General features: G+C 38.4%; 1 protein-coding gene and 1 long non-coding RNA gene across 2 annotated transcripts in view; both read left to right on the forward strand.

The window, feature by feature from the left end:
• Positions 1–14,658, forward strand: part of LOC132378094 (uncharacterized) — a 209,536-nt gene that overhangs the window by 189,395 nt on the left and 5,483 nt on the right. The window contains exon 5 of the long non-coding RNA XR_009506881.1: positions 4,163–4,422. This is a non-coding gene — a long non-coding RNA (uncharacterized LOC132378094). The remainder of the gene's footprint in view (positions 1–4,162; positions 4,423–14,658) is intronic.
• Positions 12,263–14,104, forward strand: sox2 (SRY-box transcription factor 2). The gene has a single exon (XM_059944839.1). The coding sequence runs from the start codon at positions 12,409–12,411 to the stop codon at positions 13,339–13,341; it is 933 nt and encodes a 310-aa protein (XP_059800822.1). The 5' UTR covers positions 12,263–12,408; the 3' UTR covers positions 13,342–14,104.

The following is a 14,658-nucleotide window of genomic DNA, read 5'->3' on the forward strand; positions in this document are numbered from 1 at the left end:
TATGCTACATTTGAAAGAGATGTCGTTTTAAACCTGGGTGCATTTTCTAAGGAAATTTAAAAGGCTAGTATGTAGTTGAGATAGTTAAAACACATACTGAAATGAATATGTCACCTTTTGAAATTTGAATGTCATAATAACTGGATGAACTTCAGTGAAATTGTATAACTCAAGGCAATGTGAGTTTAAGGATCTCAAAGGAAAGGCAGTTAAAATCTCTGGGGAGAATGTCACTAATACCTACACTTCATTGTGAGATCTTAATTGGTATCAATTGAGTTAAGCAGAGTGTTTAAAACTAGCCTTTTGAAGTACTGAACTAAAAGATTGATATCAATCTCGAAGATATTTTGCACTCCTATCAAATTGAGAATCCATATTGATTTGTGCTGTTCTGACATCTATTAGTTTTCATCTGGGTAGTTTTAATAAATAGAGATAAGTAAGATTGTAATACACCACTTCCATTGCTTCAGAAATGTAAGCAAATTTCCAAAAATATGAAAAATATAAAATCCACTTCTTGTACCCTTATTAATTATTTCTAAAATTCCCTGAGCTTCTATTTTTCCTCTACTATACTAATGCTATTACAATGTAGTTGCAATGCTGAGGAAAGATGCTCTTCATTGAATATTAATTTTAATTTTAGTTTACATTTGTAATTTCTATTAGAGAAGTGGTCCTTAACATTGCCCCAATACTTAACCATAATCTGTATTATCTCTTTGTGAATAATTACATGAATATTTAAAAATGCTTAGGCATACTTAAACTTAAGATTTTACTGTCTGAAAGAGCAATAAAATTTCAAATGTAACAGTAAATAGATTAAGTAAATAACCAAATAAATTTCAATGTTGGCCTTTGCTAGATTATCTAGTCCGGACCAGAAAAAGGATCAGACAAATTAACTTCCAAATAGTAAAAAGCTGAAACTGTGGAGGTCAAAGAACTTTCAATATCAGATGTAAAAGGTCATTGAAAAGCCATGGCTAGATCCCATAATTTGGAGAACAATATTTGGAACGTGCATCTCATGGGTAAGAATAGATCTGATTTATTGAATACTACACACTTAATATTGGTAATAATGGCTTTTGGATCTACTAAACTTAGAATTCAGAATTAATCTTTTGAGGTACTTACCAAAGACTAATCTTGTATGATGCAATTTGTAAAGGAACCTAGATACATCTTGGGGTGTGTCTCTTTACACTGGTTTGGCCATCAAACCGAAATTCCAAAATCTCTGCTACAATTACATTCATCCAAGAGCCAAAAAATAACTGCAGATGATGCAAATCTGAAATAAAAACAAAAAGGGTTAGACACGGCATATAAAAGGACATCCACCCAGTAAGCTAACTCTGTTTTCCTCTACACAGGTGTTTTCTAACTTGCTGAGTATTTTAAGTGTTCTATTTTATTTGCATTTTACATCTTGCAGTATGCAGCTAATTTTGACTTAAGGGAATCTGTTTAAAGTCAGTTCCTGTTTCCATATTCCTACTAGTGGATCTTTAGAACCACACTACTTTTTCAGTAGTTCAAGTAGTAATAAAACTCATAGAAAATATATTATGCTTTACAACTTGTAATTGATTTTTGTTTTGGAAAAATATAGAAAGGATTAATAAGGAGACATCTTCATTTATACCGGAGATGATATGCTCTAAGGCAACATCTTGCATTGTAGTTTTATGTTATAAGCATCAACAACAGCGTTCACGTCCAAACAAGGGTAAATTGTTTTAGTGCACTGGCAGAGAACACGTGGAAACTATGAATATATAATTTATTTTTGGCCCGAGCCGGTTGTCCTTGTGTCTGTAGAGACTAGCAGCTTTGAATTGGGATGGGAATATTGCTAATTGTCAAGGGTGTTGAAATGTCAAATATTTCCACCCTACGGATTCATTCTGCCGTAACACGCCAAAGAAACTCCCTGTTTGTTACCGTGCAGCATGTTGAGAAATGCAGCATTTCGTAGTTAGGATTTCCAATCGTTTCTTCTTTATAATCTTATGGGATATTAACTGTAAGGAAACTGAGTTTGTTCTTAGAGAGGAAACGGGAAAATGTCCTACTGAAAGGTATCAGATATTTACATGTGCTTATGCTAGATATGATAAAACATAGTGGAATAATAAATAAAAATCGTTTGATAGCGCCATTTTAACTGAAATGCGTTTGTGGTCGGCTTGTATTATGTCTTTAAAAAGCCTCAATTTGAAAATCTGAAGATATGGTTACAAATCAAGGGATGGCATCTATTCCAGACGAAATCAAAAGAAGAACAGTTAGGAGAGAAAAGATTTCTTAAGACACTATCTGTTATACTAGTACAGAGAAACTCTGGTAATTGAAAATTGATTTTCTAACGGAAGAAACACTTTTATTGACGTCTGAGACTGTATGGATTACAACAGTAACATCACCTCAGATTAAGTTATATGTCACTACGATTGTAAAATAACAACTGTGTACCTATGCATAAAAAAGTAGTGTGTGCAGATGAGATAAGTAACTGTTTATAACATGCAAAACTCTTAATAGCACGGCATTGGAGAGTACTTTGATAATATGGTATGTGATGGCAATGGGTGATTCTCTCCCATTTGCTTCATGTACCAGATGTTGAAGACATTGTAACAATTGATGTTCATATTTGGGAGTTACACGTTATGTGTGGATACCGGTTTATGGAAAATTCTTCGTACTCTTGAGGAAAAAAAGATTCCAATGATGTTATAGCATCTGCATATTGCATATCGGCGATTAAGTCTCCGATTTGACAAACCAACTTTTTACCACACATGCTGCTCTCGTGCACCCTGAAGGTTAATTAAAGGAAGTGGTGTTAAGGTTAAAGTCATGACATCCTATTGTAATTGTAGCTTTGAGATTATGGTTGAGACATGTTCTATAAACACACAAAAGGCAGAAGTCATTGAAGTGGATTACTGTCAGTCTGGAGCTGGGAGAGAATGAGCTAGTAATTCCTAGAGAAAGGTAGGCAAACAGAGAGCCAGTGACTAACAACTTTCCCTGCAGAGATCCATTGTTTCCGACTTTCCCTTTCTGAGGAGCTTGCTCTCAAAGCCGATAAAGACCTCAACTCAAGCCAAATACATGGGCTACGTGTCAAACAGACTAAATTGATGCTGATTCTACATGACACGAAATATATTTACTCCGTTCTTAAAGAAGAGAGCTGGTGTGCCGATAGGCATTTTAATTAGAGTTTAAGAACCTCTAAGATGGATGAAAAATCAGATAACAACTTTTATTCTAGTTTATTTATGGGCGCACATTGTTTGAAGTGATATATGGTCCAGGGCAAATACGGCTGGCAACTGTTTGATTGACCAGAACTGAGTGGGTGCTGTATTGACCAGTACATACATTTAGAGAGAACTTTGAAAATATGACGGTGAGCATTATTAAACAGTATGTACTAGAGAACGAAACCATCTGGCAAACATTAGTGTTGTCGAACTTGTTTCACTGAATGAACTCTTGTCTGCGATTTTATGACCAGCTGTGTAAAGGATGAGAGAGGAACTGATGTCCGATCTTTTACATCATTCCTGATATATTTCACTAAATACAGTATCAAATTCTTTTAAAATATCTCGCTATAGATATATAATTTACCAGTCAGCAAAGTGGAAGAAGGCCATTGTTTTATTGACAAATAGTCCTAGAGTTCATTTAAAAGTAGAGCCTTTGCTTTTAAATAATATTTTTATTCAGATAAAGAGTTTTCGTGCGACCTTGTAACGTCTTTTTCTTTCCTTTATCCAGCCCCCATTCCATGGTTTCAATAAACAGCGAAACCATTACCTCACGGCAGCTTTTGTTGGCCCTATACAACAGAGAACAAAATGGTTATTCAAGAGAACGCTTTAGATTTTATTGTGGGTAGTATGCACAAAGAGCAGTGTTATTGTATTAAAAAGAACCATCTGTAGCAGAAACAATGGCTTCAAATTATCTTGAATACCCACTGAAAAAAATATAAAGCTTTTTCTTCTGTCTGTCGGTAGGGGTATAGAGCAGCATAGTATAACTGACTTCTGTTGTTCTGCGTCCATTCTTTCTTTAAAACCTTCAGCCTTTTAGAATTTTTTTCCATAAACGACTTTTCTTGTTGCAGCGTTTCCATATCCTCGGTGCTTACATGAAGAGGACTGTACACGTTCGCAAACGACCAAAAAAGCGCAGGGACTCGGATTTTAAACGGACATGACTCGCTTGTCTGTGTTTACGGAGAGAAATATAAGAAAAAAACTCCGCGCAACTCTGCTCTCTCCGACCGGAGAAAGTGATAAGATACGGCGCAATCAACTTCATCGGCAGGGAGTCGGTCGCTTCCTTTCTGATCGCCAGTATTGCGGACAACCCACAGACCTACTTGTAAGTAGTTCAAACATAACGTTTTGCTACTTTTTGAAATGTTTACTTTGAAGGAGAATGTCCTTGTGCGGTTCTTGTCTGGGGACAGACAGTATATCAATTGTTTCTGGAGACCCGGTAAATATCCCTAACATGGCGTACAGTGCAAAACTACTAGATTATTTTCAATAAAACCTTCCCAAAAACAGTTTTCGCTCCTGTGTATGACTTCAACCACTGGCTGGCAGGATGGTAGCTCAGTTGGGTCAAGAACCTTTAATGTATTGGTGCAATTACTGCTGAAGATTCGGCCGAGCATTTGCGTGTGAAAGCTTCAAGGCTGATCCGCAGTCGGAGGAGTTGACAGAAGTGTTCTAATGTAGCATGTAATAGAAAAAAAGGGGCCTAGCGCTTTCTGCAGCGTAGGTGGCGACCTTCGGTGGATGCCAATAAGAAATCATGGTTGTTTTCTATTTCTCACTTGGTGAGTCCCCTGAACTTCTAAGAGGGTTGGAGGGAGGGGTGTAAAATCAGCTGACAGCGCCAAAATATACAATCGACCTCCGCTTAATGGCTGGGACGATGAAACAGGTCGCCATAGCGCTATACTTCCCCGTGTTTGTATTTGTTTGATGATGGTGTGTGTGTATGTGTGTGGGAAAGGGTTGGGGGGGGGGGGTGGTGGAGTCGGGGAACGGTAGGAAGCGGTTTGATAGTGGCCTTTTCTCTCACGGGCGTCCCCTAACGGCCCCTTCAGAGCTCCGCAGGGATGCGTGTATTCATTTGGTAATTTGGGAACAAGCAAGACAACTCAGTTTTCGATTGCAAGCGTTTTTAAAATTGAGTTTCAAAAATAAGAAACATATTTTTCATACATTGTTCACAGTCCTTACATTTTACTCTTTTATGTTAAAAAAAAACCATTATCTGGCAATACGGCTGCCAAAATTCACCGAGTTTCCCCAACTCTGCCCATACTGAGTGGCACACGCGCTGGAATAGCCAGTAATTAAAGTTTTCTCCCCTCGGTATTTATCTTTCAATATTTCATCTGAACTGTTGTTTTGTTGATAAAACAGCATATTTCTACCTAGATATATTTATAATCTGCATTTCATTTATTTAGGGGCGAAGAGGTTAAATTGTTCAGAAGCGTGCAATCTATTATACAATGTCGAATTTAATAACAGGATAGCAAACCAGAGTGGCTGAAAGGGGAAAAACTAATTTAAAAAATCTTGCCTGCATTATTACTTGTTCCGTTATCAAGACGCCAAGTCCTCTGAAATCGGTTGAGAAACTGGACTGGGTTTTTGACACTTCGGTTAATTATACTGAAATTTAACAGATCTTTTCAGTTTAAAAATTAGCCACTTTGGACAAAGATTTTTTTTGAATTTTGCAGATAAAGGTTAATCTAGGGATGAATTGCAGAGCTGTGATTGACAACAGAAAAGGTGTTAAGGGGAGGTCGAGCTGTCTTATTTACGGCCCACTGCTTGCTATACAGGCTTTGTTAGACGGAAAGCTAATTTACCGCTGATCAAAAGGACCATATAGTTAAAAGACTAGTAATGACTGCTAATTTCATTCCAGTCTCACAGCTTTAGCTTGAGTAATTAGATATGTGCCGGTTAAATGTAGTCTGCGGATAACATTTTAAAGAGATAAATTATTCATTTTGTTGCGAAAGCATTTTGTATTTATTTACTTAGATATTATAATATGTTTACGTGTTGTTTTCTTGAAATCGGATGGGCGCTACACAGAAGATAATTATTTGTCAGATTTTCTTTAAAAATCTATAATTATTTGGCTGAAAATCGGACTCAGTAACTTTTGTTTGTCGACAAAGATTCCCTTTGATGGAAATGTAGTATGTAATGGGAAAATAAAATTCCGCTGTCCGGATAAGGAAATCAGGAATAATCTGGCGATAAATTCGTTTGCAGTTTTTGAGATTGAATATTTGGTGGTTGGTGTGTTTGTGGCTAGTCGGTATTTCCTTTTAGTATGGGTTGCTAAAGCTTCAGTCTCAGTATCATTAATCTGAACAAATATTGACCCAGTGCGGAGCGCATTATCTCTTGGAGGGTTAGTTTTAGGGTGCGCGGTATCCATAGCTCCTGTTGGATCAGAAACCCTGGGTTGTCCGGGTTCACAATTGTATTTATTTTGAAAGCATTGACACCGTTGCCGCGCTCGTTGGTGACCGACACTGTTCTTATTTTGTGAGGATAGCGCTAGGGCACAGGTTGACCAAACGGACTTGAGTCCAAATAACCAGCCGTCACAACTTTACAGTGCGCATATATTCTCAACTTTTAAAAAACTAATGCGGGCCACTGTAAGTAAGGCAGCAAATCAATTTCCGTAAACGTGACCTGTTCCTACCAGTTCAGAGTTTCTACGACAACGTTCGTGTTTTAAGTTCCGAGTGTCTTTCTACGATAAGAAAGTAATGAGATGGCACGATGTCATAACTATAATTCAGAATGATTTACATATAAGAAGGCCATTCAGCCCAGCGCACTTGTACCAGCTCTTTGAACGAGCTGGTACAAGTGAACGAGCACCAAGTTATCAATATTACGTTAAATGATATACAGGAAGAGTGTGTAGTCATTGGAATTAAATACATCCGCATTATGTTATGCGATGGCTTTTTTTTACAAGTGCTGCCTCTTGATTTTAAAAATAAGTATGATCTGCGTGATAATTATTGTAAGTAGTTTGTGTAAACGCGATTTAACACGTTTTAATCGTTTTGTTGCTTAAAGACGAGGTTACTCCACTTACGCTCTATTTATTTATTGTAGTCACTTACAGTAGTTCTCTAATGTATGGCGCTGAACAGCTGCCGCAAAGCAACAAATTTCACGACATATCTCGGTGATAATAAACCTGATTCTGATATTGAATACAACCAAATTATCAAATTGTGTATGACTGCCTTGAACATTACAATCAATAAAACAAATAACGCGAAGCAATAAAATCACATCCTCATAGTTTCCCCTTATATTTACATTTCTATATCAGATATAGGTAAAACGCGTGGATTTTAATTGTGAATTATTTGCAATTCAAGACATTTAACCGACTTAATAACTGGGAATTCTTGTCCGTCAATCTGTCAATCCAAAGAGCTGTTGCGGGGGTGTTGCAGAGAACCACGAAGTTTTCGTCGCTTCAATGACGAAAGTAACGAAGCTTGCGAGTATAATTCCTACTGTTTGATTAAAAGCAATTATACAGAATTATTGTAAAATAGGAAATGGCTATAAAGTTGTTGACCGTCGTCCTTTTTTAGTTTGGGGGTTTCTTTGTGTAAAAAGTAAGTCGGAAGATTCATATAACTTTCTGAAAGTTCGTAGTGTAAGATTGGTAGAAGAATTGCCAGTTCTCGAGAATTTATTTGTGATATGGGGATGGGCAGGTGGCTGCTTTCCACGCAGTTTTCTATATGATACTCAGGGTTGGAATTGTGCAACACAGAACAATTATATTTCGTCCGCTACTTAAATTGGGCGATCCTCTTAGTAATGCGGTTTATCAAAATAAAATTATTCCTATTTCCCCCCTTGATTCCTGACGCAGTTTCGTATTCTATTGAAGTTGTTAGACTATTCATGTATTCAGTTTAATAATAAATAAGGCACTTCGGAATGACACTGATACATATTTACTCACGGAGGAGCGAAAGAATTTTGTAACATTTGTTAAGGAGTTGGTAACGCTGCGGTTTTTAAGTCGCTAAGTTATATTTATCCGACATTATTTTGTTTTTGGATAGAATATCAGAATCTGAGTTGACTGATTGGTTCAATTTTTATAAATAAAAACTTGCAAAAATGAAGTTTGATGAATGTAAATCTCAAACGCTTTGATAATTATACAGGCAGCTGGACCTATACCCTATTCGCGTTTTGTAGCAAGGCTGTGACCATATTGTAAAAGTGTCTGCAGAGATGATCACTGAAATTATTACAACAATATTGCTGATGCTTGGGAGTGGGAAGGGTGTTCGGTGAAATTTTGAATAATGTTTAACCGAGTGATGGTAAATACATGCCACTTTAGCGACTGTTTGTCCCAAGAACTAATCCACGCATCTTCTGAAACGTCCAACTCAACCGGCCACTTTGATAGTTTTCAGACATACAAACTAATCAAAAACGAATTGTTCAGATAATGCAATTTGCAACTGCAATGCGATAACAGATTTTCTTGCTCTCAATTTCATTCTGTAGTGTCAGAATTGAAATAAATTTATTTAGTATTATTGAGGATGTGAATTGTGTCCTCTTCCAAGCACGTACCATATATACATATAGGTGACGGTGATTTGGTGTTAACCTTAAGAACGGAAAACAGCCAAGAACGAAGTTGCAGTAATTTCCTCTGGGTCTCAAGTACCCTTTTACTTCTTGAATGGGATTGTTTACCAGAGTTGGGTCTAAAAAGTTTGCCGCCTTCCAGTTTCCTTAGACATTCAATGCCACTTGTACCAACCGGAATCATTAGTGCAGTTCTTTGCCTGATAACCGAAAGTGACCACATTCCCGCTGAAATTGCCCAGACTGATCAGTATGGATAGTGAACGATGTCATAAACTGGGTTCACTAAATGTATATTTGACCAATTAAACTATCATTCCTTGTACTTCCCTTATTGTAATGCGAAGATCTTTTTTTAACATCTAGAATCATTGTGTGTGTAATAGTGTATTATATAGGCCTGCGCCTTCCTTATGAACTTTATCAAGTGGTAACGTTATTTAATTTCTATATCACAATGAATTAGTGCACTGGGTAACATTTTTGAATCAATGCAAATTCTATCATAAAGCGCATTTGGTGTTATTTATCTTGATCTTTGGGCAGAACAGCTCTGAAGTTTGCTGCTCCTCGATTTTCGGGCGGTATATGCTAGAAGAACTACCTGTTCACTTGCGAAAAAGATCTTTGTGGAGAATCAATAAAGACTAATCCGCCCCCATCAATAGAATGATGCCGGTATAATTTGACAAACAGCTGTACAGGATTTCCCTTCCCCGATGAAAAGTTTACAGCTCCTATAACAGCTGGGTAAAGAACATTGGCTTTCATTTTTTACTTAACAAAATTTAAATTTTTTGGCGATCTCAGTTGACATTTTCCAGAAATTGAGTTATCAAGGCGGCAATTATTTCACGGGGAGATAAAACGCTCGGAGCTTTAACTGTCAAATAGGCCTTTTCAAATTTTAATTGCAAAATAAAATTAGTCTGCTCCCTCAGATGGGTTGTGAGTGGTTAAACAGTGCTTCCCAATACCGGTGGTCGTCAAACTCTGTGCTAATTAGCAATGATGAGAAATTCCAGTTAACAAGGACATTCTCCTACACTCTACTGGATCCCCGCTGTTCGCCTTCATTTCCATAAGAAGATTATAGTGGAGGGGACACACTCAAATGCAGATGCGAAACGTTTTTAACAAACATCATAATAGTCAGATGCTTGGCTAGTTCTCACCCAATTACCGCAAAGTTAAGTCTCCATTTGCATCGAAAGACAAAAATAAGAAATAATTCCGTGAAGCCTCTACATTTTTGTCTTTAATTGCACAAGAAGTTGAAGGAAACGATTTTCTATATGAAAAGTTCCTCTAAACGCTACGTATATATTGTAAAAATGCATGTATCCGATTTAGTATTGCATGCATCTGTATTCACTGAAATCCGCTGGGAATATTTTTATTTCAATTAGGCTGTTTGTATATCACCATGCATCAGTTATCTATTTATTACCATTATCAATCAAACACTTCACACCCACACCCTCCTTCTTTTTTGAATGTTAATTATACGTAAGGTCGTAAGATAATGTTATCAACGAGCGAAGCATAAACAATAGCAGCAAGAAATTGGTTTGAGCGCCCTTTGTATTGTTTGATTAATCATAATTCACTTACACCATAAATTAAGTAATATGCACTTCTATTCCTTACAGCCATACAGATGACCAATATAACTAGTCACTCAGAAATAAAGGAAAAATGAATTCGAATTCATTTACTTCAGAAGAGGATATTTTCTTTTTAACAACAAACTAATTCACAATTTACATTGATCACAATTTATGACTATGATAAATATGATTTTACGGCTGAAATATTTTTCTCTAAACGGTAGAGTGTGGATGTGGCACAATTGAAGGGATTCTGCCAGCAGACGGCGATATTAACACACGCTTGCCACTACGGGTAACTCCGAGGTCTATTTCAAAGGGAAGTAATTTGCAATATAAACGAATAATTTATTACTATTCTTATAGGTTACAAATGTGTTACGGATGTAGATAGCAAGATAACAAGGTTTACAAATAGGTTTGCATGTGGTGTCATTGCCGTAGTGTACAGCTGTTAACTCGTAAAAAATACAAATCTAGACTTTGTGGCTATCGAATGTATTCTAACCAAATGACATAAATTATTCTGCTCAACCAAAAGATCAAATTTCTGATGTAAACAAAAAATTGAACTTATAAAGTTAGTCATCGTTAAAGATCTTGCATGAAATGTATTTGACCATGATATACAGAATCAGTCTAGTTTTTTCAGACAAAGTTCTTTCGTAGCTAATCGAGAAAAAAATTGTAGTCTTTCAAGTAGCGTAAACAGTGAAATACCATTAGTCTTTTTATTTGTGTTCAAGTGCATTTTGGTGAAAAGGTCCAAACAACAGTGGGGAAGTAAACTTATACCAGTCTTTGTTAGCTACAGTGTACTGATAACAAGAGGAACAAAACTACCTATTTGTAATGGACGTGCTAGTCTTTATATTGGCATTGATGTTTTCTCCATTCAAATTCCTACATTCGGTCAAAGAAGACTCGATTAAATTACAATTCATGTGTTAACAAAAATCAAGAAAACAAAACAAAATTTAAAACAAAGGGAATTTACGATTGCGTCTTCTAAAGTGTGGATTCGTTCGAAGTACCTTAGTACTTGAAAATGGTGATTTATTTATTTTCGGTTTATGAAATGAAAAACTGCAGAACAGCATAAAGGAAATCTGGAACAACTGAATTGTAGGTGACCATTTAAACCATCGATGTAAATTAGATGATCAAACCATTAGTTCGGAGTTAGTCGGATCGCAGCAAGTGAAATTTATTTAGTTATTTCAACAAACTAAATTATTCATCAAATTCGTCCCCTTTGAATTGTCTATGAAATCTTAAATCGTAAAATCCACTACCTTTCTTAGTCATTTCTTTTAATCGCCGCTGACTTTGCATTCTTGCATTAATATATAAATTAGAGGCAGTTATTCTGCGGCCATTTCCCCCTCCCTGCCCCCGCTCTCTGCGAACACGGACCGATGCCGTTGCTAAGGGAACTTTTCAGGCTTGAATATAGGACGCGCCAGTTGTTGGGGGCTGAAGCAAGCGGCCTGTGATTGGCATCTAGTGGAGCTGTCAGTCAAACGCCTTTGGGGACAGACACCTGCAGCGGCGGCGCCATTTTCCGCCCGCTTCCTGCGAACAGCGCAGGTGACGGAAGAACTTAATAAGATGCTTGGGCCGCTGATTGGCTAGCAGAACTCTTCTACGGGAGGGGGAGTTGGCTTGAGCCCCGCCCTTTTATCGCTCTGCCGCCTGAGAGTAGCGCTGAAGCCGGGCCCCGCCCTCTCTTATGCTAATACAAACTGCCAGGCTGTCACTCTGCGCCTGCAGCCCGCTCTGATTGGCTGCAGTAAAGCCATTTATTGTCTGACAGCCCCCATCACATGGATGGTTGTCTATTAACTTGTTCAAAAAACTATCACGAGTTGTCAGCGTCTCCTTTCTCTCTGTACGCTGGAAAGTGCCAGTTGTTGGTTCTGTAAGTTGCAAGAGTAACGAAAGCCCAACAAACTCCATACTTGTTCCTTTCTGTTTCGGACTTAACGCGAAAAGTTTCTTTTTCCCAACTAAACAACATTCAAACCAAAAAGCAGAGCTCTCAGACATCAGGTTGAATGTACAACATGATGGAAACCGATCTCAAACCTCCCGCCCCACAACAAACTTCGGGGGGAACAGGCAACTCGAACACGGCGGGAAACAACGCGAAAAACAGCCCGGACAGGGTGAAGAGACCCATGAACGCGTTTATGGTGTGGTCGAGAGGGCAGCGGCGGAAAATGGCCCAAGAAAACCCCAAGATGCACAACTCGGAGATCAGCAAGAGGCTCGGGGCCGAGTGGAAACTTTTATCCGAGGCCGAGAAGAGGCCGTTCATCGACGAAGCCAAGCGGCTGCGAGCCTTGCACATGAAGGAGCACCCGGATTATAAATACCGGCCCCGGAGGAAAACCAAGACCCTGATGAAAAAGGACAAGTACACCCTACCAGGCGGCCTGCTGGCTCCCGGCGCCAATGCCATGAACGCGGGAGTCGGGGTCGGCGTCGGGGCCGCGGTCAACCAGCGAATGGACGGTTACGCTCACATGAACGGCTGGACGAACGGGGGCTACAGCATGATGCAGGAGCAGCTCGGCTACTCCCAGCACCAGGGCCTGAATGCTCACAACGTGGCCCAGATGCAGCAGATGCACCGCTACGATATGAGCGCTCTGCAGTACAACTCAATGACCAGCGCTCAGACCTACATGAATGGCTCACCCACCTACAGCATGTCCCCAGCCTACACACAGCAAAGCACAGGTATGGCTCTGGGATCAATGGGGTCGGTGGTTAAATCAGAGTCGAGCACAAGCCCCCCAGTCACTACTCACTCTCGGGGTCCGCCGTGTCAGGGGGACCTACGGGACATGATTAGCATGTACCTGCCCGGAGCCGAGGTGCCCGAACCCACCGCTCAGAGTAGACTGCATATGCCCCAACATTACCAGAGCGCACCTGTCCCAGGGACGGGCATAAACGGCACACTTCCTCTAACACATATGTAAAACTGTAAACAAACAAAACTCAAAGATCGGACTTCTTTGGACTATTTTTGTACAGAATAATACTTGCAGAAAGAACTTGTATAGAACTTGGAGAAGGGGGAGGGGGATCTTAATACTTTAAAACAACTATAGTCCTATGATTCCTTGGTAGAAACTTTGCGAAAAGTTTGCAAAAGTCTTTGCCGGTAATATTTTAGAGCTAGTCTCAGATAAGGAAAAAGAAGTTTTATTATACATGCAACTTTTTTGTACAGTATTTATCAAGAGAAACGGCAATCAAAATGTCCAGAGTTTGTAAACTGAGAAATTGCCAATTTTTATAACAGTTCGCAGGTGTAAGCTACTGTGCATTTGCTCTTGTTAACACAATGCAGCGGAAGGGAAAGGAATAACTGGAAATGGACATTTTAATTGATCTGGTATTATTCGAAAGTGAAATGATTGAGTCTCCGATTTTACGAACTGTTGTGTGGAGTTTTCACGAAAACGGGCGGAATTTTAGATTGTACTAATTTTTTTTATTCATTGTTAAAAAGCAGCAAAAAAAAGGCCTGCAGGTCGAAATCCTTGTTGATTAATTTATAGTCAGTTTGTTTTTCATATTTTCATCTTGTTCCGAAACTGAAAACATGAAGTTACTGTGTTTGAATTATTTTCTTATGGTTTGTAATATTTCTGTAAATTTATTGTGACAATATTTTAAGTTTTCTCATTTTCCGTAGTGTATTGTGCAACTCGGCTCTGTATTATTTGACTCAGTCTGCCGACCAGTCCATGTATATAATTAACTAATACAGCCTTATAACAGAACATTTCGACCTTACGTTTTTTTTCCATTATGCAGAGTTTGAGATGAATAAATTTTGCAAATTTAGACACTTGAGTTCCGTTTGAGTTGTGGAGTTATTTTATTGCTCTCTGCTTTATATCTGCGCTGTTGGGTTGGTGGAATCCCCAAAACAAAGGTGCCTGAATTTTAATGAGTGATAAAGAAAATACAACAAATTATATGTTCATAAGAACTAAATTCTAGCGTGTTGCTTCTTTTAGTTCTAGTTAGTTCAATCTGTCAAACTTAACACTTTAGGCTCTACAGTGAGCGCGTTTATACCCCTCCCCCACATGCTGGCAATTAAAAATATCAACTTTTGACCTGTTACAGACCTATAACGTGCTCTGCTTCTGTTCATCACAGATCTTAATTCATATAAAAGGAGCCTGGAAGTGAAAGGATCAGCTATAGAGGCCCGTTTTTTGTTTGGCCGTTACTTGCCCCCAGGTGACCAGGAAAAATATTTAACTTTGATATTTATATAT

Source organism: Hypanus sabinus, chromosome 2 (assembly GCF_030144855.1).
Source record: "Hypanus sabinus isolate sHypSab1 chromosome 2, sHypSab1.hap1, whole genome shotgun sequence".
Classification (NCBI taxonomy): Eukaryota; Metazoa; Chordata; class Chondrichthyes; order Myliobatiformes; family Dasyatidae; genus Hypanus; species Hypanus sabinus.